The 25,388-nt window shown below is 42.8% G+C and overlaps 1 protein-coding gene and 1 long non-coding RNA gene across 3 annotated transcripts; both read right to left on the reverse strand.

Annotated features, from left to right (window-relative positions):
- Nucleotides 1-1,878: 1,878 nt before the first annotated feature.
- Nucleotides 1,879-3,920, reverse strand: LOC123145938 (probable E3 ubiquitin-protein ligase HIP1). Of its 2 annotated transcripts, none has more exons than XM_044565469.1 (3): nt 3,407-3,920; nt 3,169-3,281; nt 1,879-2,647 (listed from the first exon to the last, which is right to left on the reverse strand). In XM_044565469.1, the coding sequence occupies exons 1-3, from the start codon at nt 3,563-3,565 to the stop codon at nt 2,311-2,313; spliced, it is 609 nt and encodes a 202-aa protein (XP_044421404.1). In that variant the 5' UTR covers nt 3,566-3,920; the 3' UTR covers nt 1,879-2,310. The 2 variants fall into 2 exon arrangements, with proteins under 2 accessions (XP_044421404.1, XP_044421403.1); XM_044565468.1 differs by having other exon boundaries at nt 3,169-3,284; nt 3,407-3,919.
- Nucleotides 3,921-17,441: 13,521 nt separating this feature from the next.
- Nucleotides 17,442-19,310, reverse strand: LOC123142031 (uncharacterized). Its single transcript, XR_006470499.1, has 3 exons — nt 19,131-19,310; nt 18,078-18,134; nt 17,442-17,666 (listed from the first exon to the last, which is right to left on the reverse strand). It is a non-coding gene; the product is annotated as an uncharacterized lncRNA (long non-coding RNA).
- Between the last annotated feature and the right edge of the window lie 6,078 nt (nt 19,311-25,388).

The following is a 25,388-nucleotide window of genomic DNA, read 5'->3' on the forward strand; positions in this document are numbered from 1 at the left end:
AGGAAACCAAAAAAAATGAAGTTTTATACATAATAATTTATTGTCATTGGTATTACCGTTCAAAGAAAGAAAACAAAAAATAAATTAAACAAATAATGACAAAATTTGCATACAATTTACACAGAAATTTTGTTTTTTATAAAATGCAAGAATAAATATATAATTGCGGAATTTTCACAAAAATAAGTTTTTCAACAAGAAATGAATTAGTGACATTGGTATTACCCTTTAAGAAGAAATAAAATAAAAAAATAAACAAATAATTGCATATTTGCACACACACACACTTTACAAAAAGAGTTGCATTTTCTATACTATGCAAGAATAAGCATATAATAGTCAAATTTCTCAAAAATATAAGTTTACTGAAAAGAATTGAATTAGCGACATTAATATTATTCGTAAAAATAAAATAAAACTAAAACTAAATGAAAATAATGAAGTTTTCTAAAGAATAATGAACAAGTGGCATCGGTATTAACCATAAAGAAGAAAGAAAAAGAAAGAAAAATTTAAACAAAATTAAAATAATAAAGTTTTCTAAGGAAGAATGAATAAGTGGCATTGGTATTACCCTTAAAGAAGAAAGAAAATGAAATAAAAACTAATTTCTTTTATTGTAAGACTTCTCTTAGTTGGATAAATGAGCCTCCGGCCCGTTTAAGCATTCAACGTCCCCGGTTTTGGAACCTTCTAGATGTTCTCAGCCTCTTATTTGTTTTAGGAAACTTCTACAAGCTTCCTTAACCAGTTTTTTTCTTGTTCTATTTTTTTGTTTTCCCTTTTTTCCTTTTTACTGTTTTTTTTCGCCACTCTTTCCCATTTCTGTTTATTTTTCTTTTGTTACTATTTCGTTTTTTCTTTTCTTTCCTTTCACTTTAATTTTTCATTTCCAATTTTATTTTTATTTCTTCAAAATTTTCCTTTTTAAAAAAAATTGTTGTGTTCATTGTTTTGTTCAAACATCTGAAAATGTCTAGGATTTTCAAAAAATGTTCAGAATTTAAAATGTTCCCATTATAAATAATTCATCACAAATTTTAACAAGAAATCATGTTTCGAAAATTGTTTGCAAAATGTCCATTTTGTTAGTATTTCAAAAAATGTTTCACATTTCAAAAATTGCTTGTACTTTTCAAAAAAAATGTTTTTTAAAATTTTATTCAGCATATTTTTCTTCAAAATGTGCACAACGTTTTAAAAATTTATTCGGAATTTCAGAACATGTTCCTGCTTTAAAACATAGTCCACAAATTTAAGAATATGTTCATGTTCCCATATTTGCAGGTGTTTCAACAATTGGTTGCGGTTCAAAAATTGTTCACAAATTTCAAATAAAGTTCATGTTTTCAAATTTTGTTTGTATTTTTCAAAAATTATTCTGAAGGTTATTTAAAAATATTCGCAACTTCATAAAATGTTCCCGTTTTAAAAAATTGCTTATAAATTTTTAAAAATATTCATGTTTCCAAATTTTTAGAAGTTAAAAAAATATCCTATCCCAAAAATTGTTCATAAATTTCAACAAGTGTTCGTGTTTTAAAATTTTCTTCGGCAGTTTCAGAAAAAAAACCGCTTTTCAGAATTTTCAGAAAATGTTTTCAGCATTTAATGATTTGCGCTGCCATAGAAAAAATTGCGCTCGTAATTTTGGAAATTTTGCGAAGTTCTACTGAGGTTCTTAATAGTTTGTGTTGTCTTATAATCACTAAAGCGCGCTGGTTCAGCTGGTTGTATCGCCTTCCCGCCTTCCCGAGTGTTTCCTCAGCTGGAGGTCCAACAATATGTGAAAGAACGCACTCAACTTTGACTTAGTGCTAAGAAATTCTCAGGCGACTAAACTATTATGGTATTGTTAACGGGATTGCTAAGAAATCCTCAGGTGAAATATTTTGGAAATGATGGAGCAGATAACAGCACGCAGCACAGTGCAACTAGGTTGTAAATTATTAATCCAACGCTCACAAAGAAAGCAGCGACAAGATCCTAAAAAAAACAGCAACAAAATAATCCACGGCTAGGTGCGGTCCACCGGGCGAGCAACTCCCGGCGTCGGTGACATGGCCGGACACGTCTTCCCGCGCACCACCACACGCTTGGTTCGCAGGCGACACCGGCGACCCGCGCGCCGTACACAGCAGCAGCAGTGCACCGCAACTTGCCGGCGGGGCGCGGCCGCGACACAAGGGATCCCATGCATGCGCAGGTGTCTGCTGTACTGTGCCACGCGGCTCCACCGAGGCGCCATGATCAGCTGGTCCGCCGGCCCCGCGCACGCGGCCGCGCCGGCCGGGAAGACATTAACGCACGCTAGAGAAGCTGGTGGTCGGCGAGGCGGACGGCGGCGCGGCAGAAGGGGCAGCGGGAGGCGGCCTGGACCCAGGGCACGGCGCAGGCCCAGTGGAAGCGGTGCGCGCAGGGGAGGTGCGCCAGCACGTCCCCCGCCCGGAACTCCTCCAGGCACACCGCGCACTCCGCCTGCTGCTGCTGCTCCTTCCTCCGGCCCCAGCTGAACCGCCGGCCGCCGCCTCTCTTCGTGAACACCTCTCGCTGCAGCGTGCTCGCCGCCCCTGCCGTGTCCTTCGCCGGGTGGTCGCTGGTGGTGCTCGACGGGACCGGGAGCCGGAGGCTTCCCGTGCTGTGGCGCCTGCAAGTCGCAACGCAGAGGATTGATTAAGCCACCGTTACTTTCCTTCAAGCTCGTATATTAGCAGAATCAAATACAGAGCCAGCAAGGCAGAGCTCTGCTCGAGAACAGAGAAAACACAAGGAAGTATATATTTGATACTGACTCAGATTTTCTTGAGAATAAATCAGCATCTGCAGCCCAGCTGAATGATCAGTGAGTGACATCATGACTACATCTACATGCATGAACTCACTCATCAATCATGAGCAAATTACATCCCACCCTCCCCAAATAAGTACTAAAATTTCTCTCTGAAAACGAAACGATGCCACATGAAGTTATATTCCTGCACAAAAGTAATTTGGCTCCTTCACTAAAAAAGGACCTGCTATCTAATGATTCATGCCCATGTTTCTTATTGCACAATCCAACCAGTTTTTCAGCAAACAGGGGTCTCTGAAGTCCGAATTCGGTCGGAATCTTGAGTTCTTGACACAACATGAAGTGAATTCAAAAAGGGTAAGAAGAACCGTAAGTACCTCTTGACCACAGATTCTCTCTGGCTCCTGAGCTTGTGATCCAGCCTCTCCTTGGCCTCCCGGGCGATGCTGTCCAGCTGCGTCGCCCACGCCTCCTCGCACACGCCGCTCCTCTGCTACAAACCCGTTCCATCGACCCACAGGAAACGATCGAGATTAGTACTGTAATCCACATGCAAGCATCAATCAAACAGTAGGATGATGCACAATCCATGGCTTCTACTATAGTTGTTATTACCTTCGCAAAACCTGCCGAGCCGAGGTGGGCGTGGTCATGCCCGAACACGCCCATCAACGCCGGCCGCCGCGCGCCGGCGCACGGGGCCTCCGGCGCCGGCCGGAGCCGTCGCCTCCTCGCGAACTCGACGCCAGGGAGCATCCCGGCCATGAGGCCCATCCACCGCCACCACCACGTGATCTGTACCACGACAACAACACAGCACCCGCCTGCCGCCTAATGCCTACAAAACGCACGTACCTATCCACCAGCAGCAATCTACCAACCTAGCTGATATATTCAGGGGCTAGGAGAGAATTGTATGTGGAAAGCCTCCATTTTGAGCAGGAAGAGGAGGAGGAGAGCGTCCATGCCCGGCCGACCATCAGCCTGCAGGCTCGTCGTCCGGACGGGGGGCAGCGGCTTTCTATCTAGGGGAGGTTGGAGGAGGGGGTCATGCTCATGGAGTGGGCGCGCCCCAACTGTGCATGCCAATTGCCCCAACCACCTTCACTCTATTCATAGCATAGCTGGGAAATCGAGTGGATGCGCGTGTATTTATGCGATCCCCGTGGGCCCACGTGACCGGAATTTCGAGCATGATTTTTATAGGTGGTGCTAGGACAAACCTCGTTGGATAATCGGCTCCGTGGCTATATATGCGGCACCTGTCTGAATGGCTGCCATACGCTCTGTCTAAGCCTAGCCTTCCAAGAATTGCACACTTTGTTTTTATCTTTTTCGTTTTCTACTTGATTAAGTCACTTGGATGCGTAATAATTAAGACACATCTAGATATATCCAAGGCATACCCTTTGCCTGGAAAAACTGTTTTGGACTCATTATAAAGTTTCAACAAAAGTACAAAGCAGCTCAAACATACAAAACTTACATCGAGGTTTTTAAACCATTGAGCGACTACTACTACCATCAGAACGAATTAATCTGAAGCCCTTAACACCAAAACTCACAGGCCGTACGCCAGACGAGAAATCGTAAGCTTGCAACCTCCAGGAGATGACGGAATCTATGCCCAATCTTCCTTCATCTTGTCCCGCTGGGCGAATTCGAGGTGGATTAGAGCCCAGAAGACCATCTCAAACCACCGAAACAATGGTGGGGTGGGAGATTTTTTTTTCATGCTGCCACCGCCATTGTCTCACCACTTGTTCCTCTACCACGAACTCGGACACTCAGATCCAGGGTTACCTCATCCTCTCGCCACCGCAGAGTCAACGGAGGCTTACCGGTACATGCGACAGCACCGGCGCTGGCGGTTTAAAGGGGAAACCCTAGGAAAATCAGGTGCTAGACTAGAGTTGCACACCTTCAGCCGCATTTTCTAGATCTCAAACTTTTGGCTAGCGAGAGAGTCCTCGGAGAAAGCACAGGGGAACACTATTGCGTTTCATCTAACTCGAATAATTGCACATTTTGTGGTGTTGATGAACCAGATGACTCAGTTGTCATGTCGAGGAAGAAAATTTTGTGTTGCTTTAGTGCACCAACTACCAAAATCGCTGTCGCAAATTATTACACAGCAATAGTCCTTTTGCCTGCGAACAAATATGTAGGATAATTAGAAGGACAGAGGTATCTTCATCTCACCAGCTCCATCTTTGCTCGCATTTTTCTGGATTTATTTCAGGCTTGCCGGCGATGTGCGTTTAATGGGAGGAGACGTTCCCATCGACTACAAAGACGTCTGTCGTGACTTAATCTTAAGATGATGTGACGGCTTAGTGTCTCGGAGATTCTCATAGGAGTGCGGTGTGCGTGCGTACGTTCCTAGGAATGAGTTTATGTGCACATGTATAAGCTTTGCGTCTGTAATGTGTTAAAAGAAATACTCCTTTTGCGCTGATAAAAAAATTACTCATTTATACCGTGTCATAGGGGTAAGCTATGCGTGCGCGTGTTCACACGAATGAGTTTATGTGCGTATGTATAAGCACTGCGTTTGTACCGTGTTAAAAGAAATTACTCATTTTACGCTGATAAAAAAATCGAGCACGAAACATAGATAAAGCGTGAAGGAATGAAAGCTCATCAAACTCGACGTGACCAATCGGTGGAGCAAACCAATCAACCGGCCATCCCATCCCCCACCAGGTGCCATCGAGATCTCTTCAAGCGCACGAAAGCAACATAGTTGGACTCTCCGGCGGGCGGTGGCCGCTCCAATCAAGACGGACAGGGACCCCGGCCACTTTTGATTTTCTTTTCACACCGCCCTAGATCGGAGCATCTACATATCCGCCGCCGTCGCCGTCGATGGCCAGCCAGCTCAGGCGAACAATGCGTGGCCCTTGTGGGCGACGCGGCCGAGTGAGCGAGTGAGTGGGCGCGTAGAATCCAACGAACGGGCGAGGGAGCGAGGTGGCCGACGTGCGCCTTGTGCGCGGCGCAGTGCGATCGACGTGGATGCGTGCTGAGTGCGAGATGGGGAGCCCGGAGAGGGAGCAGACGGCACCCCCACCACGCCCAGTTGCCATGCACCGTCGCTCTCCTCCTCTATACCGCCTGCCCCTTTCGCCGGTTGGGTGCGCGACCGCGATCGGTCTCGGTGCTTATCGTGAGTTCGTGACGGAGGAATCTAGATCGAGGGAGAGGTGCTGGCGAGGATCGATATTATTTGCTCGATCGCGACGAGAACTATGCTGACGCGACCTGCTTTGAACCGGATTCAGATATGGGTTAGGTGCTGTGTGCGTGCATACTGGAGATAGATAGATACCTAAACAGTGCGTTTAGGTTGTTCGGTTGCGACATGGCATCCAATCTGCCGCGCGCAACGACATGGGCGAATTTTTTGTGGTATGCCTAGTTTTAGTGCGTCACTACATTAGTAGAAAACAGGGCTTTGGTTACAGGGCAATATTAACATTAGTGAGCATTGGTCCCGGTTCGTGCGGCTAAAGCATTAGTCCCGGTTCACCTGAGCCCTTTAGTCCCGGTTTGAGACACGAACCGGGACTAAAGGGTGTGATGCCCTTTAGTCCCGGTTCGTGTCTCAAACCGGGACTAAAGGGCTCATTTTCGAACTCTACCGCCCCCCCCCCACCCCCGGTGATCGCCTTTTTGGTTTTGTAAAAAGCAAAAGAAAATGATAAAAACTTCAAAAATTAAAATCCTTCGAGATGTAGTTATGTTACTACATCTACTAGTTAGGAAAATTTAAAAACTTAAATTTAGACATGTTTTGCAAAATGTGTAATATCAAAATGTTCAGCACGAAAATCCGCATCCGATTTTGACGGCCTACGGCCGGTTTGCAAATTTTTAGAATCCTCAAATTCTAAAAGGAAAAAAAATTATGCTCAAATTTCTGTTTTTTTTTTGAATTTTTGTAAAATCTGGTCAAACTATGGTCAAACTACTTATTCAAGAAGTATTAGTGTTACTAAATAATTATTCAAGAATATTAGTGTTACTAAATAATTATTTTAGTTTTTTTGAATTTTGGTCAAATCTGGTCAAACTGTGGTCAAACAATGGTCAAACTAATTATTCAAGAAATATTAGTGTTACTAAATAATTATTTTAGTTTTTTGAATTTTGGTCAAATCTGGTCAAACTGTGGTCAAGCTATGGTCAAACTACTTATTCAAGAAATATTAGTGTTACTAAATAATTATTGTTTTTTAGAACAATAATTTCAAACTCAAACAGTGAAATGTGTGACTTCATGCTCAAGCTAAATTCCTGAGGGTTAATGGGATTGACATCTTACTATTGTCAGGAAAACAACAAGTGCAGACTTGGAAATGAGGGAGAATAGAACCCGGAAGTTAAGCGTGCTCAGGCTGGAGTAGTGAGAGGATGGGTGACCGTCCGGGAAGTTAGATGATGAGGGGTGATTAGAGATTAGAGGTTAAATTGAGCAGTGATGAGGGGTGATTAGAGATTAGAGGTTAAAATAATTCAAAATTTTGAAAATCATAAAATTTAAAAAAAAAATTAAAAAAAATCATAAAATTTCCTTTAGTCCCGGACTAAAGGTGGAGCTCCAGGTTGCGGCCACGTGGACGGCCTTTAGTCCCGGTTCGTATAAGAACCGGGACTAAAGGGGAGGCTTTACTAACGACCCTTTAGTCCCGGTTCCAGAACCGAGACTAAAGGCCCTTATGAATCGGGACTAAAGACCCTTTTTCTACTAGTGCTAGTAGGTTGGGTGTGTAAAAGGCAATGTGATGCCACCAAAGCACTAGCGGCATTATTTGTAGAGGACGATTTATTCACGTGTTATTTATTATTGTTGTTCTTTGTTTCTTTCAATGATCTTTTGTGAATTGTGACAATCCATGGCGACGGAAACCCTAGACGCTGCCTCATCTACTCTGTCACCCCATCTGCTCTCCCTCTCGCCGCCGCTAGCGCGCGTCGCTGGGGAAACCCTGTGCGGCCTTGGCGGCGTCGGGGAGGTCCTGATTGCTGGCGGCTTGCTTGTAGAGAAGTTGGAGGGCTATTGCGGGATGACGAAGTTGATATGTGCTTGAGTGGCGGCCTTCGTGGGAGTCAGTAAATGGTCCTTCAAAAAGTGCTCCACCGAAGTGGAGTCCCAAAGGTGGCATTGAGCTATGCTCATGGCACACCGCCGGTGGATGCATGAGGAAGAAGACTTCGACACCTCCCAATGATTTGATTGTAATTTTATATTTTATATAGATGTTTTGTAAGGACCTGTAACGCTCAATATATGGTCTTGGGCCCTTTCACAAAAAATGCTTGGATATGTATGCATTGCACTTCTATGACAATTGACCAAGAGAAGGGGAATTATTGTTGTTTCTATTCATTGTCTTATATGTGGGAGAAGGGGGGGGGGTGTCATGTTTTTATCAGATGAGAGGGGGCATAAGTTCTTAGAGAAGATGAGAGATTTATTGCTTGATAATGTTCATTGGGATACAAAAGGAATCAGCGGGCTGCGCATCCAAATATGTCTGCCTCCATTAAGGGGGGGGGGTGAAATTTTCACTAAAGCATGCACATCTCTATTGAACTATCTCCACGTCAAAGATGACCAACTAGAACATTGCCTTCCACCTATTAATCTCTCTTAGAACATTGCCTTTCACTAAAGCATGCTCCTCGAGTTCAATCTTTGATCACATCAGATAATCAACACTCTTGTTGCATGTAGCTCAGAGGCCATAGACAGAACCTCACATATCATTGTCGCTTCAAGAATTTCCGTTGCATTCATACCTTCAAGTACCATGGCTGAGGCACCCTGGTAGCTTCCATGCTCACAACGGCATACAATACCGGAGGCACCACGTCTCTCATATTTTGCTAGCCCCTCATTAACATGGATTGAACATGCCTGGCCATGGAGGAGTCGAGTTTCTTGTCGATGAACTAATCAATCTTTTCATGTCCAAGCTTGCATCCAAGGAGTTAGCTTCCATCTCAGAGATATCGACCATAAACCAGGTTATAAAAGCATGGGTTCATAAAAGGAGATTGCAATTCATTTCCATGTATCACACGCCTTCTCGCCCACCATATGGCCCATAAAATCACAAGCGTTCTTGCATAGTTCTCCCAGTTCGGCCTCTTGCTCATCTCAAACAACCACAATTTTGCATCATGTGTTTTATCCAAAGTAAACATTGCATAATGATCCTGACCAGTGATGACCCAAACAAAAGGTGCCATGTTGCACTCCATCAATGAATGCCTCTAGGTGTCGACTGTTGTCCCGCGGAACCTATACAAGCCACATTCACCACCATGTGATGTTGTACCTCACCCGTGGGTAGGGATGACCTAGCAAGACATCATGAAACGTACAAAGCTTAGGCAGAGCTTAACTCCCCATAACCTCTTCTAGCCCGACCGTTCATCGACTATTTTCAATGTCAGGATTTTTATCAATCCACGCTTATCTTATTCTTTTCGTTTCCATCACCATCCTGTAAGCTGAACGTGTAGAGAATGTGTCACTCTTCTTAAAATGCCTTGCCCCAAAACCGTTCTGCTAAATGTGACTAATTGGAATACGCCAAATGGCCTCCACATCCATCAGTAAAATATGTCCGTGTAACTTCTTCAATTCGGGTGGCTGATACAATTAGTTTTGAAACTAGTTCCAGGGGAGGTGGCTCGGTGATCACATGGACACATGCCAGACAAACGGGTCACGAGGTATCCAGTTATCCTGCATGATGCAGATAGACGCTCCGACCTCAATCTTCTTGAATAATCCCTGACAAAGCACATTCCGACCGTCACATATAAAGGGAGAAGCACTTCTTGCCACCGTAATTTCGTCTTTTTTCATCCATCCACCTCGCTCCCATAATTTTCCTCTGCTTCTGTACTTTCTTTGCAGCTTTGCAAGTCAATGGGCATGGATTTTTGATATGGGCCTGTAAAAAAGTTCGACCTGACGATCCGCCCTTCCCTGCCGGCTGCAGCAAACGATTTTCCCCCCTTAATTATGCATGTGCTAAAATTTCATATCCTATATACCTAAATAGATGATCCCCACTACTTTGATTTCTCTTAACATGCAGCCATGCCACCTCAGCATATGTGCCACATCAGCTGCCATTTTCCCATCGGTGCTTCCGTTTTCAACTGCATGCATGCAGAGGCAGCTGAACTTAGTAATTGCATGCTGAGGCTTTGACCGCATGCCTTCTCCACAACAATTTTCTCTTTTGTCTTCTCAATTACTCAACCACCGAGTGAATTCCTTCTCTCTATCTCTCTTCACCTTCTGCACTATAAATCCCATCATCTTCATTACCAAATCGACACTTTGCCTTCTTCATCTCATGGGTTTGTCCACCATAGCATCAGTTGATTCAGTTCCACTTCCACCTCGCTCAGCCCTGTTATCCGATTGCTCCACCACCGCCTATGAGAGACTCTTATCCATATGTGTGCACTTTTTTGGCTGCCATTAGCGGACGGAGAAGCAGAGAAAGGTCCCTTTCTTCGTGCTCCTCAACAGTCGTCTTCAGGTCAAAAGATGAAGGGTTTCATCATGAACGCCACAGGACCTCTCGGATGTACATACATCTTCCTTCGAAGATTCATCTGATTATCCATCCTGTAATCCGTCTTCCATGCATGTCAAGTGGGCTTGGATATCAAATGATAGATCACATGACTGGTAAGATATTTTCCTTGATTCTTGGTTCCATGGGGCATGTGAAGTTTCTTGCTTGTCTGGTTGTTATTTCGCACGCATCAGAATTGGTTATTTCCTATAGATGTGTGTGAATCATGACTGTTGCTGCTGTTCCAGGAAGAGGTTCAGTGCACGTACGCATCAGAAATAGCGGGCGACGGCGGACACCCTGATGCACGTTCCAAATCTCCATTGACCCAAAATCAGTTCAAAGCTGGATAGGCTGCTATTGCTAATATCCAGCTCAAAAACTTGCCGGTGTCCAAGCCTCATATCCAGCTTATATATAATGTAAGAATAAATTTCAAACGGTGTCCAGAGACACCGGCTAGCTTTACGTGCCTCCGTCCCTGCCATCTTCCAGAGTCCTGCAACATTGATGGTAAACAACGTGAATGCTAATTATACTAGCTTCATGTATTACTTTATGCATTGAACTTAAATCTATTCAGAATTTTTTTTTTTAGGAAGCATTCAGGTCTATGCATGCAAAGCCATAGTATATTTCATTTTTCACGGGCTTTCAATTAATACATGCAATTTTGACCACTCTAAGTCATCATTTGTGTAAATCTCTCCATCATGAGATAAGGCATCCTATATCACACACACACACACACACACACACACACACACACACACGCACACGCACACACACACACGCGCACACGCACATGCACACGCGCGCGCGCACACAGAGACACAGATGAAATTACGGTGGCAAGAAACGCTTCTCCCTTTATTACTAGGTATAGATAAGAAGGTTACATCATGTTTTTTCTTTTCTTTTCCCTTTTATGCCTTTAGTTCGTACCCTTTTTCTTTTGATTTTTTTTACAGTTTCTATTGGCCATTATTCAATTTTCAATTTCTGAACATATTTTAAAATTCCAGGATATTCTATAACTTGGTGGATATTTTATATTTTGTGAACCTTTTTTCAAATTTACCATTTTTAAATTTCAATTGTTTCCCAAATTGTTATTTTTTGAGATAGAACAATTACTAATATTTTTTCCGCAAAAAAAATTTACTAATATTTTTTAAAGTTCGTGATCATTTCTACAATTTGGAACACTCCTTTAGGTTTGCGATCACTCATAATATTTTTTTAAAGGAAAATTTTAAATCCATTAACATCTTAATTCAAGAATTATATTATAAATTCAAAGATATTTCAAAAATTGCAAACATTTTATGAACTTAGTTTAAATCCTCTATAATTTTATTTTTTTTAATATTATTTAGAATTTGTTGACACCCTTTTAATTCGCAAACATTGTTCAACTTTGGAAACATTTTATAAATACTTGAGCACTTAAAAATCTGAAAAGATTTTCAAAGTTCTCAACTAATTTTTAAATTAATGAAAATTTTCAAATGTATTTACATATATTTATATCGTACTACTTTCATAAATATGTGTCAATTTTTAAAATTTTGGAACATTCAAACAAATGTTTTTAAACACAGTACAGATGCAGACACTTATACATATGCACATACACTCACCCGCTATGAACCTGCACACACACACCCGTATGAGCACCTCCGAGATATTGAGCCGACACATCATCTTGAGATTGACGAAGTCGCCACTGACACCTTCGTAGTCGACGTGAAAGTCTCCTCCTATTAAACGCACAACGCCGAAAAGTCTGAAATAAATTTAGGAAAGTGCGAGCGACAATGTCAAGTCTAGGACTTAAACCCTGGTGAGTGGGGATACTACTGTCCGCCTAACCTTCCAACAAGAGGTTGGTTCGCATATTCACAAACTTTTGAAAATTTTCGCAAACATTGTCTTGTTTGTGAACATGTTTCCCAATTAATTAATTATTTTTAATTTGAATGATATTTTTTAATTCATGAAGATTTTCCTAGTTAGTCAAACTTTTTAAAACTTGCATGATTTTTAAATTTTGTTGGATTTATAAATGAAGACATAAAAAGAAAATAGAAAAGAAAAAAATGTGAGCCTACCACCCCTTATTGTCCCGGGCCAAATTGCGCTGGTTATCTTCTCGTATCAGTAGAGAACTCCTATTGGACGCTCATTGGTGTCCAATGGAGGAGGTATCACCTGAACCGAGACGCTAATGTGCCGGCATTTTGGTGCGCTCAGTTGCACGGGTTAGCCTTTCTTTTTCTCTTCATTTTCAGGTGGTATTTTCATTTGAAACCTGACCGTTGGACTTTTTTAAAAGCTATATAATTGATAAAAATATTTTAGGTAATGCAGGAAAAATTAAAATGGTCAGTGTGTATTTGTAGAAAGTATGGTGTGCATTAGATAAATAGTTCGCCATATATTTTAAAAAATAGATGATATAGAAAAATGTTTGTGTATTTTAAGAAGTTGTGATATTTAAGAAAAGTTTATAAAATGTACAATATTGTTCACGTTGTTTTCAAAAAATGTTGTGTGCCATTAAAAATAGAGTAATGCTAGTGCCACAGACCCTCTGATACTGATCCAACCGACTGAAGTTATGTGGAATTATTTGGTTGGAGATTAAGGGGTGGGGACAGGCCACCCCCTTGGAGTTCAGGGGTAGAGCTAATTAGTATGAGGGGGTCCCTAAGATGGCCGTTGAAGTCCCTACAGAAAAATGTTTGTGTATTTAAAAAAGTTGTGATATTTAAGAAAAGTTTATAAAATGTACGAAAATGTTCACATAGTTTTCAAAATATGTTTTGTTCCATTAAAAATAGAGTAATGCTAGAGCCACAGACCCTCTAATACTGATCCAACGGACATAAGTTATGTGGAATTATTTGTTTGGAGATTAAGGGGTGAGGACAGGACATCCCCTTGGAATTCAGGGGGAGAGCTAATTAGTATGAGGGGGTCCCTAACACGGCCGTTGAAGTCCGTTCATATATGATTATTGTTAAAAACATGTTCAATGCGAATTGATCTTTTCTAGCATGTACTCAAAAATGTTCAAAACATTTATTTGAAATAATGTACATCATATATTTGAAAAAAAATCAACATGTATAAAAATGTTCCACATCTATACACCATATATTAAAAAATAGACATGAATTGAAAAAAAGAAAAAGAAAAAAGGAAAAAAAAAGGAAAGAAACCCAATAAATAAACACAAAAAAACAAAGAAAACCCGGAAGAAAACTCAAAAACAAAAACCACAGAAAAAGGAAACACGTCTTTTTTTTAGGGTGGAAAACCAACTTTATTCATGGAATTCCACATTGAGTGGGATACATCTTGGGTCATGGGGGGCACCAAACCAAATGTGCCTACCCGGCCCTCTAGATAAACGAAATTTTGCTAAACTATGTGCTTCATAATTAACAGTACGATTCTCAAAAGTAAAAGTACAATGGAACGATGAAGCTTTCAGATTTATCTCGCTAATGATTGCTCCATATGGACCACGTGCGTCCCTTCTGATGTCCAACACCACCTGCTGGCAGTCCGATGCAACCACAAAATGATGAATACCCAAATCTTCGGCGAGGGCTAGGCGCCTCCCGACATGCTATTGCTTCTAGACTTGCTGGATCGGTTACCCCTTCGATCACGAGAGCAGAACTGCCAAGAAAGTTTCCACCTTCATCCCTGCAGACTGCAGTGGCAGAACCTCCTGTCCTTCCCCGGACTCCTGCATCAACATGGATTTTACAGTAACCTGTTGGTGGCTTTTTCGGCTTCGTATTTCTTTGCATTAGCGTCGGCACGCCCCTGCCTTTCTGCTCTTGACAACCCCTTACCACTTCTAGTTCAGAAATGAAGCTCGTGATAAAACCATGTGTGGCATGGGGACTTTGGAATATCGCCTCATGGATGGCTTTCCGCCTAGCGTACCATATCGACAACAACGTCACGGCCACAAGGACGAAATCTTTGTGGGACATTGAATCCATCAGAGTGAACAGCCATTGCTTCGCCTTGGGCTCGGTTGTTGTTATGATTTTATGTGTAATCTCCTCATTCATAAGAGCCCAAACGCTTCTCGAGGAGGTGCACTCGACAAGGGAGTGGTGCCATGAGTCCCGAGCCCCACATAGACCACAACAGGGTGAATCAGACATGTGGCGATGTGCCTGCACATCATTTGTCGGCAATGAGTATTTAGATAGACGCCATAAGAACATACGAACTTTCCCTGGGACCTGAGTTTTCCACAAATGTTTCCATGCTCGTTCCTCAGCCCTGGAGCTAGACGGCCCTGGCCCCTCCTCGAGCCATGCTTCCCTTCTGTTTCTAGTTGCAACAAGCATGTTGTACGCTGATTTTACTGAGAAAAAACCATGTTTTTCATGATGCCAAGCCCAGAAGTCGGGAACATTGCGAGTGCACAGCGGTATCCCCAATATCACTTGAACATCCATTGGCAAGAAAGTTGCTTGCACCAGCTGCTTATCCCATGTTGCTGACACATTAGAGATGAGTTCAGAAACTAGCATAGGTGGGTTCAGGGTCCGGCAGGCGTAGGGCCTTTTCATCTCGTCCCTTGGCAACCAGTTGTGTGTCCAAATTTCCGTTGTGCTTCCGTTACCAATCCTCCTGATCAACCCCTGCTTTAGAGTGTCTCTACCCTCTACTTTTGCTCTCCATACCTGGCTCGGGTGCCCCCCTAGCTCGGCTTCAAGAAGATCTATATTTGGGTAGTAAACACTTTTCAGAATTCGAGCACTTAGGGTTTCAGGATTCTGCAAGAGACACCATGCCTGACGAGCCAGCATGGCCAGATTAAACAGTTCGAAGTCTTTGAACCCTAATCCCCCCATGCTCTTAGGTTGGGTCTTTTGATAGTGTTTACAGGGAACAATTTCTGTCTTCCATTGATTAAATATCAGTTTGTGACACTTGGGGTTTATATGTCTGAAATAGTTCACTACCTATTTGCTAGGTGCAGGCTGCTATCAAAGTTAAGGCTTTGGTCATCATTTGCTTCACCTCATCTGGACGGGCTGCAAGGTAGAAAGAGAAAGGAAAAGAGTATTTCTTCTTATAGGAGCTTCACCTCATCTTGTAGTTTAAGGAAATTGATTCATATATTATGCCGTATCGAGTATCTGCAGGCTAATTGCCAAGTACAGGCCCACCATGCCATTCCTCGTCTGAAAACAAATCAATTGAAGTGGAGCTTCACAAGCGCATTTGAAGTATGTGAACAACCTTTTTCCTTGTAACCTTTTGAGTACCTCCTTTGTGTGTGCTATATCTAGGTAATAATGATTCAGAACTAGCATGTTGATCTTCAAACTTTGAAAGATAACTTCAGGCTATAGTTTTTGTTAATGACAAATCTCATAGATTTCCAGGAAACCCAATGAGGTTTGCGTTTCCCTTCTTTGCTCCCCCACCAGAACTTTCTAATGAACATGTTTAGGTGTTCACAAAGCCCTCTGGGAAGTTTAAAACAGGACATAGAGAACACCGGTACTGCCTGGGCCACAGCCTTTACAAGAACTTCCTTCCCTGCCATGGACAGCGTTTGCTCTATCCAACCTTGGACCTTGCTCCACAAACGATCCTTAAGATACTTGAATGCACCATATTTTGAACTACCAATATCTGAGGGCATCCCTAAGTACTTCTCGTTGAGAGTTTCATTAGGGACGTTGAGTGTATCCTTAATCTCCTGTCTCACCGCATCCGGCGCCCCTTTGCTGAAATATACTGATGATTTTGAGTAGTTGATGCGTTGCCCAGTTGCTTGAAAATATGTGTCCAGAACTTGGTATACCTCGTTTGCCCCCACACCGTTTGCCTTGAAAAATAGCAGACTGTCATCAGCAAATAGAAGATGACTCACTGGTGGCGCCGTAGGAGCTACCTGTAGGCCATGCATGTTGGATGACTCACTCTTGGATTTTAACAGGCACGAAAGGCCCTCTGCTGCTAGCAAGAACAAGTATGGAGATATCGGGTCCCCTTGTCTGATACCTCTTGAAGGGATGAACTGTTGCAACTTCTTCCCGTTGAACAAAACAGAAAATTTGACTGTAGTAACCATGCTCATAACAATATTCACCCATCTATCTGTAAAGCCCAACTTAAGCATGATTACTTTTAAATAAGTCCACTCGACCCTATCATAGGCTTTCATCATATCAAGCTTGAGTGCGCAGGATTGATTTTTCTTTGCTTTGTTTCTCTTCATAAAATGCAAGCACTCGTAAGCCGTGATGATGTTGTCTGTGATCAACCTGCCAGGAACAAAAGCTGACTGCTCTTCCGAGATTATGTCAGGAACAAAAGCTGAGTGCGCAGGAAACACAGCTCTAGAGAAGGAAACATAACTACCGCAAGCAAACCCTTGAAATGGGCCGGCCCACATCACGCCTACTGGTGTTTGCCGTATCAGTCCGCGTGAAGATTTATTTTCCACTTCTAACAGAAAAATCCACTCAAAAAGAAACTTCCAAGAGAAAAAAATTTACCGCTCAATTTTTTAAAATGATTTACTTGCAGATTATAACAGAATTTCTTTCTAATCACAACTACTTACGTATATCCTTGGTTGGGTCAACGTCGCTGTCCAAGAGGCGGAGGAGGAAGCATTTCGATCGGCGATGGTCTCGTCAGTCCGATGTTGTCGGTCGCTGTTGACCCGTTAGGCCTTGTTTGACAGGAAGGGATTGTGGAGGTTTGGGGAGGAGAGGATTCCAGGGGATTTGGTGAATCCCCCTCTTCCACCCAATCCCCTTGAAACCTCAAATCCCCCTCCAACCACATATCCCTCAAATCCCCCTCCATACAGAACACTGTTTGACAGGGAGGGATTTCCATATTGAACTAAAATGGTGTAAAACAGTTAAAAATCTAATCTTGCAACAGTTCTTCACATGAACAACATAATTTGCTTGACTTGGAACCAATATATCATCACATAATTGCAATGTCACATAACAGCAACATAATCTCTCACATCAGCATGACTTGGAACCAAAAATATCTCGTACGTTTTCAGCATTCACAAGTCCGAGGAAAGGCATGCGTACATTTAAGCATGCTGAGAATACATAAGACATGCGTACATAAGCATGCTGACAACAATAGCGCCGACACAAAAGCAACTGACGAGACTCAAACAGACGATTTCGAGGGACCCTGCAAACGTCCCATTCTTCCCGTGCTTTGTTCCACTTCTCAACCTGGTTTAATGACACCAGAAAAAAAACTGATGATACTGAAGAAAACAAGGTAATAGTATGAATTATTTCATGGCCTTGTTAGAGCTACATCAAGACCAACAGAATACAGAAACTTCCAGACCGAACAGATTTTTCGTGGAAGAGAAAAACTCACAACAAAGTCCGATGAGCAAACAATTTATTTGCAGTTTGAAACAGTCACAAGGCAAGACAAGCACAAGAGTAGTCTCAAGTAATTTCTTTTAAAAAATGTGCAGTAATTTCTTGAAAAAAAATGTGCAGTCACAAACCAAATTGCCTCCCTTCTGAAACTCCAAACACTACTACTACACTGTCTTATCTTAAAAAGAATGTGCAGTAATTTCGTTTGCATATACTATGTTAGTGAGCTAAGTAAATAAAGTACACTACCTTCGCCAAGCTCTGCTGCACACGGCGATAAATTCCTTTTGAAGTAATCTATCCATCCTGGAAAACAAGTGCAGCAGAAATGGGCAATTAAGACAGACTTGTAGCTTGTCGTCGACAAAATAGGCAATTAAAACAGAACTACAGAACACTGGGTTCTGCACAAACTGATGCAGCAAAAACCTATGCGAGGGCCATGAATTTTAAGCACAAACTTTTGGAGCTGAAATGAAGAGTGGATTACTTATTTTGGTAAAGTATTTGCGCTGGGATCACTGGATCACTCAGGGATGGTACTCAGGTAAATACGTGGACTGATCACTGGATCTCGGCGAGTGCTACAGCCTCTGTCAGCATAATAATCTACAGTACAAGAATAGAGGAAAACAAGAAATCTCCACCAACCAAATAAGAAGTCAACAATGCTTCTTGCTGTTGATGCTAAATAAACAAGCAAGCAGGTGCACAGCATTGTAGAACAAGACGGAGCACTGCTCCAATATCCATTACAGAGTTGCAGAAAAGATGCACAAATGGAGATCAACTTTGTCCCCAGCAAAACAACACAATGCATCAAATACACATCTGTTCCTAAATCACAAACCCATCATAGATGGGCAAAACATCTCTTGATAAATAAAGATATATGTTGAACTCCACTCCACTCGTCTCAGTCGGATTTCACAGACTCGTCGTCCTCCTCCCACACCAAGTTGATGCAGCCAACGAACCAACAAAGCATTGGCACCGATTCGGCAGTTCACATCAAGCATTACCACTACTACTTGCAGATAACCACATCAAGCATTACCACTACTTGCAGTTCACATCAAGATTCGGAGTCGACAGTGAATCACTAAACCAACAGTAACCTGCTACTAGATATAGGGGACACAATCTAAGAGGAGGTGAACTTGGTGATGGCTTTGGTGCCGGCCCTCGGATACGTCGTGCTTGGTGAGCTCGCCGGGGAAGATGAGGCGGCAACCATGGCCGGGCGGATTGAAGAACCCTAGACGACGAGGGGAAAGGAGGGGAGGCGAGGCGAGGGCTTACCACCGAGGAGAAGGCCAGTATGGAGGAGGAGGTACGCCAGCGTAGAGATGTCGTTCGACGGCGTGTTGAGTAGGAATCGAGCGGCGGCGCGGTGAGCAGGCGGCGGCGGCGTGGTGTCGTTCCTCCCAAATCCGCGAGGCCCCCCTCGAGGGTTCTGTACCGCGTGGAAAGGAGGGTGTAGGAGGGGGTCGGAGGGGGTTGGGCCGTCGAATACCCGCGTACCAAATGGGCCCTCGCGGTTCTGCGGGGTTTCTGGGCCACGCGAGGAAATTGCCTTCAAAACCCCCTCGATCCCCTCCTACCAAACGAGGCCTTAAGCACGTTCTCTCACTTGTATCCCTTTAGACTAGGACTGATTATGTTTCTGCCGATGTTCATGATCGGTCGCACGACTTTATATAACTGGCTAAAATGTCTTACTTTCGGCCGGGGATCAGTTCCACATAATTTCCCTCGGGAAAAATCAATCATGGCTATATCATGCGTTTTTCTTCTTGCTTGCCAATCTAACTAAAAAGTGTCATCTAGCTAATTTACTAAGTCACTTAGTGCTCTTGCAACGAACTAACAGTAACACTAAATCCGGCGTAGTAGTAAATCAGTTCGCTTGTGGTTCAATTGTGTCAAACTCTCAGGCCATGGGAATGTGTTCCTTTGCTGTGTGGGTTTCAGTCCCCTGGCCAGGGATTCTTCTATATCCCTGATTTGTGTACGTCTAAACAAAACTCTGAGAAAACTAATACTGTAGTCATCACTATCATAGAGGGGACTGCTACTGTGAAAGAGATCGAGCATGAATTTAATTGCATTTTGCCCGCAAACTTGGCAAGAAAAAATGGCGTTGCACTGCTCGTTCCATCAGTCCAACTCAGTTTGTCATGCGGTTTCCTAATGCCAGTGAAGTTGAGAGAGCATGCTGTTATGGTAAACGTCTCCCTTTGAAAGATGGTTTGGTTATTGTTTGCATTACTCCCTGGTCTGCTTCTGTGGGGGCTAAGGGGAGCATGGAAAAAGCTTGGGTGCGAGTGAGAAACATACCATTAGAAAAAAGATGCTTTGAACATGTTGCTTATGCTGGTGGGTTGGTTGGTATAACTTTGGAAGTTGATGAGGCAACTATTCATAAACCTGAATATGCCAGGATATTGCTTGGGTGTCGAGAGGTTAAAAAAATTCCTCCATCTGCTGAAGGGATGTTGGGCGAGCAATTTTATGACTTCTTTTATGAAGTTGAGAAAGTGGTATTGGTTGGGGAGGAACAAAATCAGGCTACTGTTACTGTTGATAGCAGTGCATCCCCCTCGTTTCCGAAAAAAGCTAGGGTGGATTCATACCCTGCTTCCTCTGCGGAACCAGGAGACACCAATGCATCTATGGTTGGCAATTATTCCTCACAAAATTATGAAAAAAGTTCGCAGAGGCTGACGGTGGTAACTGAGAATGAAGAAGAGGAGGATAGTGACGAAGGGAATCATACGGAACTACTTATTGAGTCCATGGCCAGGGAACATGACAAAGAAAAAGTACCATATTATGATTCTCCTATGAACATGTCTTCTGATAGCATGGAGGATGGGATGGGATGTGACAATGAAGATGTTTCTGTTACCAATGTTAAAAAAGGTGCTTGGGAAATCATCCAAACTCCTATTCCTCCTTCCCCCATGTTTCTTCAATATTATGATAACTCTCATGGGGCTGTGTTTCCTCCTGTGCCAGATTATGTGAACTGGCCTTCTTTACCTCATATTGTTCCTCTTGAAGAAGATTCAACTGAGGGGGGAGAGAACTGCAGTGTGTACACTGTTGAATCGCCATCTGGGTCTCCTCTGCATGATGTGGTGGCTCCTGAAAAGCTGTCTTCACGCAGACAGTTTGAGAAGCTGGAAAACATGGAAGACAGGACCGCGAATAGGAGGAAGAAACGAGATCTTGAAGGTAAAAATATGCTTGACACAAAAAATCAATTCTCTGTCTTATCTGATACTGAGATCGTGTTGCGTGCATCTCTCATGGGAGTGCAAATTCCTGATGATAATTTTCATACTGTTGATGTTATTCGTGAACTAGAAATATCTAGGAATTTACTTCTTGATAAGAAAAATGAAAAAGCTCATTCCGATATAGCCATTAGGGATGGACTGGGTAACAGTACTCCCTTGTCTTTAACTTGGGATGAATCAGATAAGGGAGAAGAGGATGAACCCTTCATCCTTGTCCAATCTAAACAAAAAAAGAGGAAAAACCTGCGAAGGCGAACAATGGTTTTTTCTGCACATAAAGATTCTGTTAGACCCATGACTAGAAATCAGAAAAAAGAGGAAGAGGGTAGGGCTGCTATGCATCCTGGCAGACCTACCAGGGCTAGAGAGAAACCCAGTCGTTATAAATGATTGGCATCTTTTGGAACTGTAGGGGGGCAGGTAAGAAGGGCATGTCTACCTGCCTCACTGACATGATTAATGCCAATGAGGTGGATTTCCTTGGATTACAAGAAACTATGAAGAGCAACTATTCCCCTTCGTTTTTTAGAAAAATGGACCCACAACAAAAATTCCATTGGGAGTGGAATCCTTCTAGGGGGAAATCTGGAGGCATCCTTTGTGGGGTTAATAAAATCAAGTTTGACATTCTTGAGGTGGTTCATGGGAAATATATTTTACAGGTTAATTTGGTGGATAAGAGTAAGAATTGTAACTGGGCCTTGCTGGTGGCTTATGGGGCCGCACAAGATGATAGTAAGCCTGAATTTATAGCAGAGTTATCTTCTATGTGTCATAGGATTGTTATTCCTTACATAGTGGGAGGAGATTTTAATATTTTGCGTCATAGTGGGGAGAAAAATAAGAAAACCCCATTGTCCCATTTTTCTGATGTCTTCAACTCTGTGATTCATTTACTGGGGTTGAGAGAAATTATCATGTCAGGAGGCCTTTACACATGGTCGAACAAACAAGAGCACCCTACTTTGGAAAAGTTGGATAGGGTATTAATGTCCTCGGATTGGGAGGATCTTTTTCCTTTAGTCTCAGTTCATAAAATGGTCAAAGAGATATCTGATCACAATCCCTTGCTTTTAGATGGGGGGATTGCTTCCTCTAGAACTCCTGGAAATAGATGCTTTAAGTTTGACAATGCCTGGTTGAACAACCCAGAATTTCTTCCTCTGGTGGCTGAAATATGGTCCCAACCTATTTACACTAATGATCCCATTGATGTATTAAACATCAAGCTGAAGAGAGTTAAGAAATTTTTCAAAGGTTGGGGGTCCAATATATTTGGTCAGAATAAGATCAGGAAAAATCTTATTAAACTCGAGCTACAAGAGCTAGAAAAACTTGAGGAAGAGAATGACCTTTGTGGGGAGGCCTACACTAGGAAGTTGAACATACTAGTAGAGCTTAACAATATGTATGTTGAAGAAGAGACCCATTGGCATCCGTTTTCTAATGGGAGATGGCTCCTGAAAGGTGATAATAACACAGACTTTTTTCATAAAGTGGCCAATGGGCGACGTAGAAAACATTCTATGATCTCGTTGGAATGTGGAGGGGTGATTGTAGAAGGGACTAATAATCTACTGTCCCATGCTACTGCATATTATAGAGACCTATTTGGACCGGCTCCTGGTAATATTTGTAAGAGTGATGCTTCCATTTGGGCCCAGGATGATAATATCACACCTGAAGATAATGAGTATCTGACACGTCCCTTTTCTCTTGAGGAAATAAAAACTGCGTTGTTTGAGATGAAACCCAACCGCGCTCCTGGACCGGACAACATACCGGTGGAGTTCTATCAACATTGTTGGGATGTTGTGAGCCCTGATTTGTTCAATCTTTTTGAATGGTTTTACAAGGGCAACTTGGATGTTCAACGCTTGAATTATGGGATCATCACGCTGCTGCCTAAATCAGCTGATGCTAAAACTATCCAACAATATAGACCCATTTGTTTGCTGCGGTGTCCCTATAAACTGATCACTAAAGCTATGGATCTTAGGGCCGCGAAGTTTGCTAATAAACTGTTTAGTATTCAACAGAATGCATTTATTAAGGGGAGACATATTGTGGACGGAATACTATCCTTACATGAGGTGATGCACTATACTCATGTGAAAAAAGAAGTGGGAGTGATCTTTAAGATCGATTTTGAGAAGGCATACGACAAAGTGAATTGGGAATTCCTACTTGATTGTCATGTTAAGCGTGGTTTTAATGCAAAGTGGTGTGGATGGGTGTCGCAAATCCTAAGGAATGGCACGGTAAGTGTCAAGATTAATGACGAGACAGGACCTTATATCCAGAGTGCTAAGGAGGTGCGACAAGGTGACCCACACTCTCCGTTCCTGTTCAATCTTGCAGCAGACTGCTTGACTAGAATGGTTCTTACAGCCCAGAAAAATAATCTCATCAAAGGGCTGGTTTCTGGATTGATCGAGGAAGGGGTGGGCATCCTACAATACGCTGACGATACTGTCTTGTGTTTTGAACATGATATTGAAAAAGCCATCAATATTAAGCTGGTGCTTTATCTCTTTGAGCTTATGTCGGGGTTGAAAATCAACTATGATAAAAGTGAAATATTTGTTATCGGAGGAGATAATGAAACGGACAGGATCTATGCAGAGATGTTTGGCTGTCGAGTGGGTACCTTACCCATGAGATACTTGGGGATGCCAGTTACTTATTCCGCTCTCAAAAATATTGAGCTGGACTTCCTGGATGGTAAATTGATCAAAAAACTTGATGCGTGGGTAGCATGCAGCTTCTTCGGGAGCTAGGCTTACTCTGTTGGGGTCTAGTTTGGATGGTATTCCATCGTATCTAATGTCCATGTTGCTTTTCAACAAAACCTTTGTTGAAAAAATTAATAAACACCGCAGACGTTTCTTTTGGAGGAAGAAGAATAAGAAGCGAGCTTATCATATGGTCAAATGGACTAGGATCTGTTGATCTAAAAGAATTGGTGGCCTGGGTTTGAAGGATATTCACAGGCAGAATATTAGTCTCCTGGTGAAATGGTGGTGGAAGTTAGAAACTGGTGATGGGTTATGGCAACGTATTGTTCGAGCGAAGTATTTCAGAAATAAAACCGTTGCGAATATTCACGGTCGTTTCTTTGATTCCCCTTGCTGGAAAGCTATCATGAAGGTCAAAGAGGTTTATATGGCTGGGAGGAAAGTCAACATTAATAAAGGGGATTTGGCCAGGCTTTGGCATGACCCGTGGATTGATAACTACATATTGAAGGACCAGTTCCCTGTCCTGTACGATATCTGTCAAAATCAAGAGTGCACCATTGCTTCCTTTGTGGCCAATAACTATAAGCTAGATTTTAGACGTAGGCTGTTTGGTGATTTAGAGGAACAATGGTCTTGGGTGGTGTGCGAGGCTAAGAAGAAGATTATGAACGATAACCCTGATACTATCTCCTGGTCTATGCATAGTAGGGGCAAATTTACTACTAAATCGGTCTATGAGTGGCTAGAAAGAGATTTATCTGGACCCAGCTATAAAATGATTTGGAAAGCTACGATCCCCTTGAAAATAAAGATTTTTCTATGGCAATTGTTTCAAAATGCTGTGCCTACGCGCGATAACATGCGGCGCAGAAATTGGCCTGGAAACCCTATGTGTTCCTTCTGCACAAATGTGGAAACTGCTAATCACCTCTTTTTTACTTGTCCTCTCGCCCGTACGGTTTGGGGCACACTGGGGTTAACAGCAGGAGTCTCTTGTGCCCCCGGATCTATTTGGCAAAGCTTAGCTTGGCTATATAAATTCTTTCCAAACGGAAAAAGATTTTATATGATGATTGTTGCAGCCGTGTGCTGGGGGGTGTGGTGTCTTCGTAACAAAACTACTTTTGACAATTATAATGCTCGTACTCCTTTGGAGGCTGTCTTCACCGCCTGTTCTTTTATGTTATATTGGGCAGGGTTGCTGAAGGATGATGACAAGACAAGATTTCAGGCTGGTGTGAAGAGACTTGCTCAGGTGGCGGCTACCCTGGCAGACAGACCATATACGCATGGCAGGCGGCTCTTGGGAGATGGGGATGGCATTCAGATTGGCTAGTCTGTTCAGTGCTCGCTGTGGTTTAAGTCTTATATCCACTGGGGTCTGATGCCCGCTGGATCGATCTTTTGGTGTTGTTGGTTCTGTTCGCTGGAGTTTTATCCTCTAGTTTGTTTCATCTGTGTCGTGTAGTGGTTATAGTGTCGTCAGGTTTTCGCCCCACAGTTGATAGTCCGTT

This window comes from Triticum aestivum, chromosome 6D (genome assembly GCF_018294505.1).
Source record: "Triticum aestivum cultivar Chinese Spring chromosome 6D, IWGSC CS RefSeq v2.1, whole genome shotgun sequence".
Taxonomy (NCBI): Eukaryota; Viridiplantae; Streptophyta; class Magnoliopsida; order Poales; family Poaceae; genus Triticum; species Triticum aestivum.

Coding starts and splice junctions, on each gene's coding strand:
- LOC123145938 (XM_044565468.1), bottom strand. CDS start 3,565: ATGGGCCTCATGGCCGGGATGCTCCCTGGCGTCGAGTTCGCGAGGAGG. Junction 3,285..3,406: donor GCTCGGCAGGTTTTGCGAAG/GTAATAACAACT, acceptor ACGGGTTTGTAG/CAGAGGAGCGGCGTGTGCGA. Junction 2,648..3,168: donor AGAGAATCTGTGGTCAAGAG/GTACTTACGGTT, acceptor TGCGACTTGCAG/GCGCCACAGCACGGGAAGCC.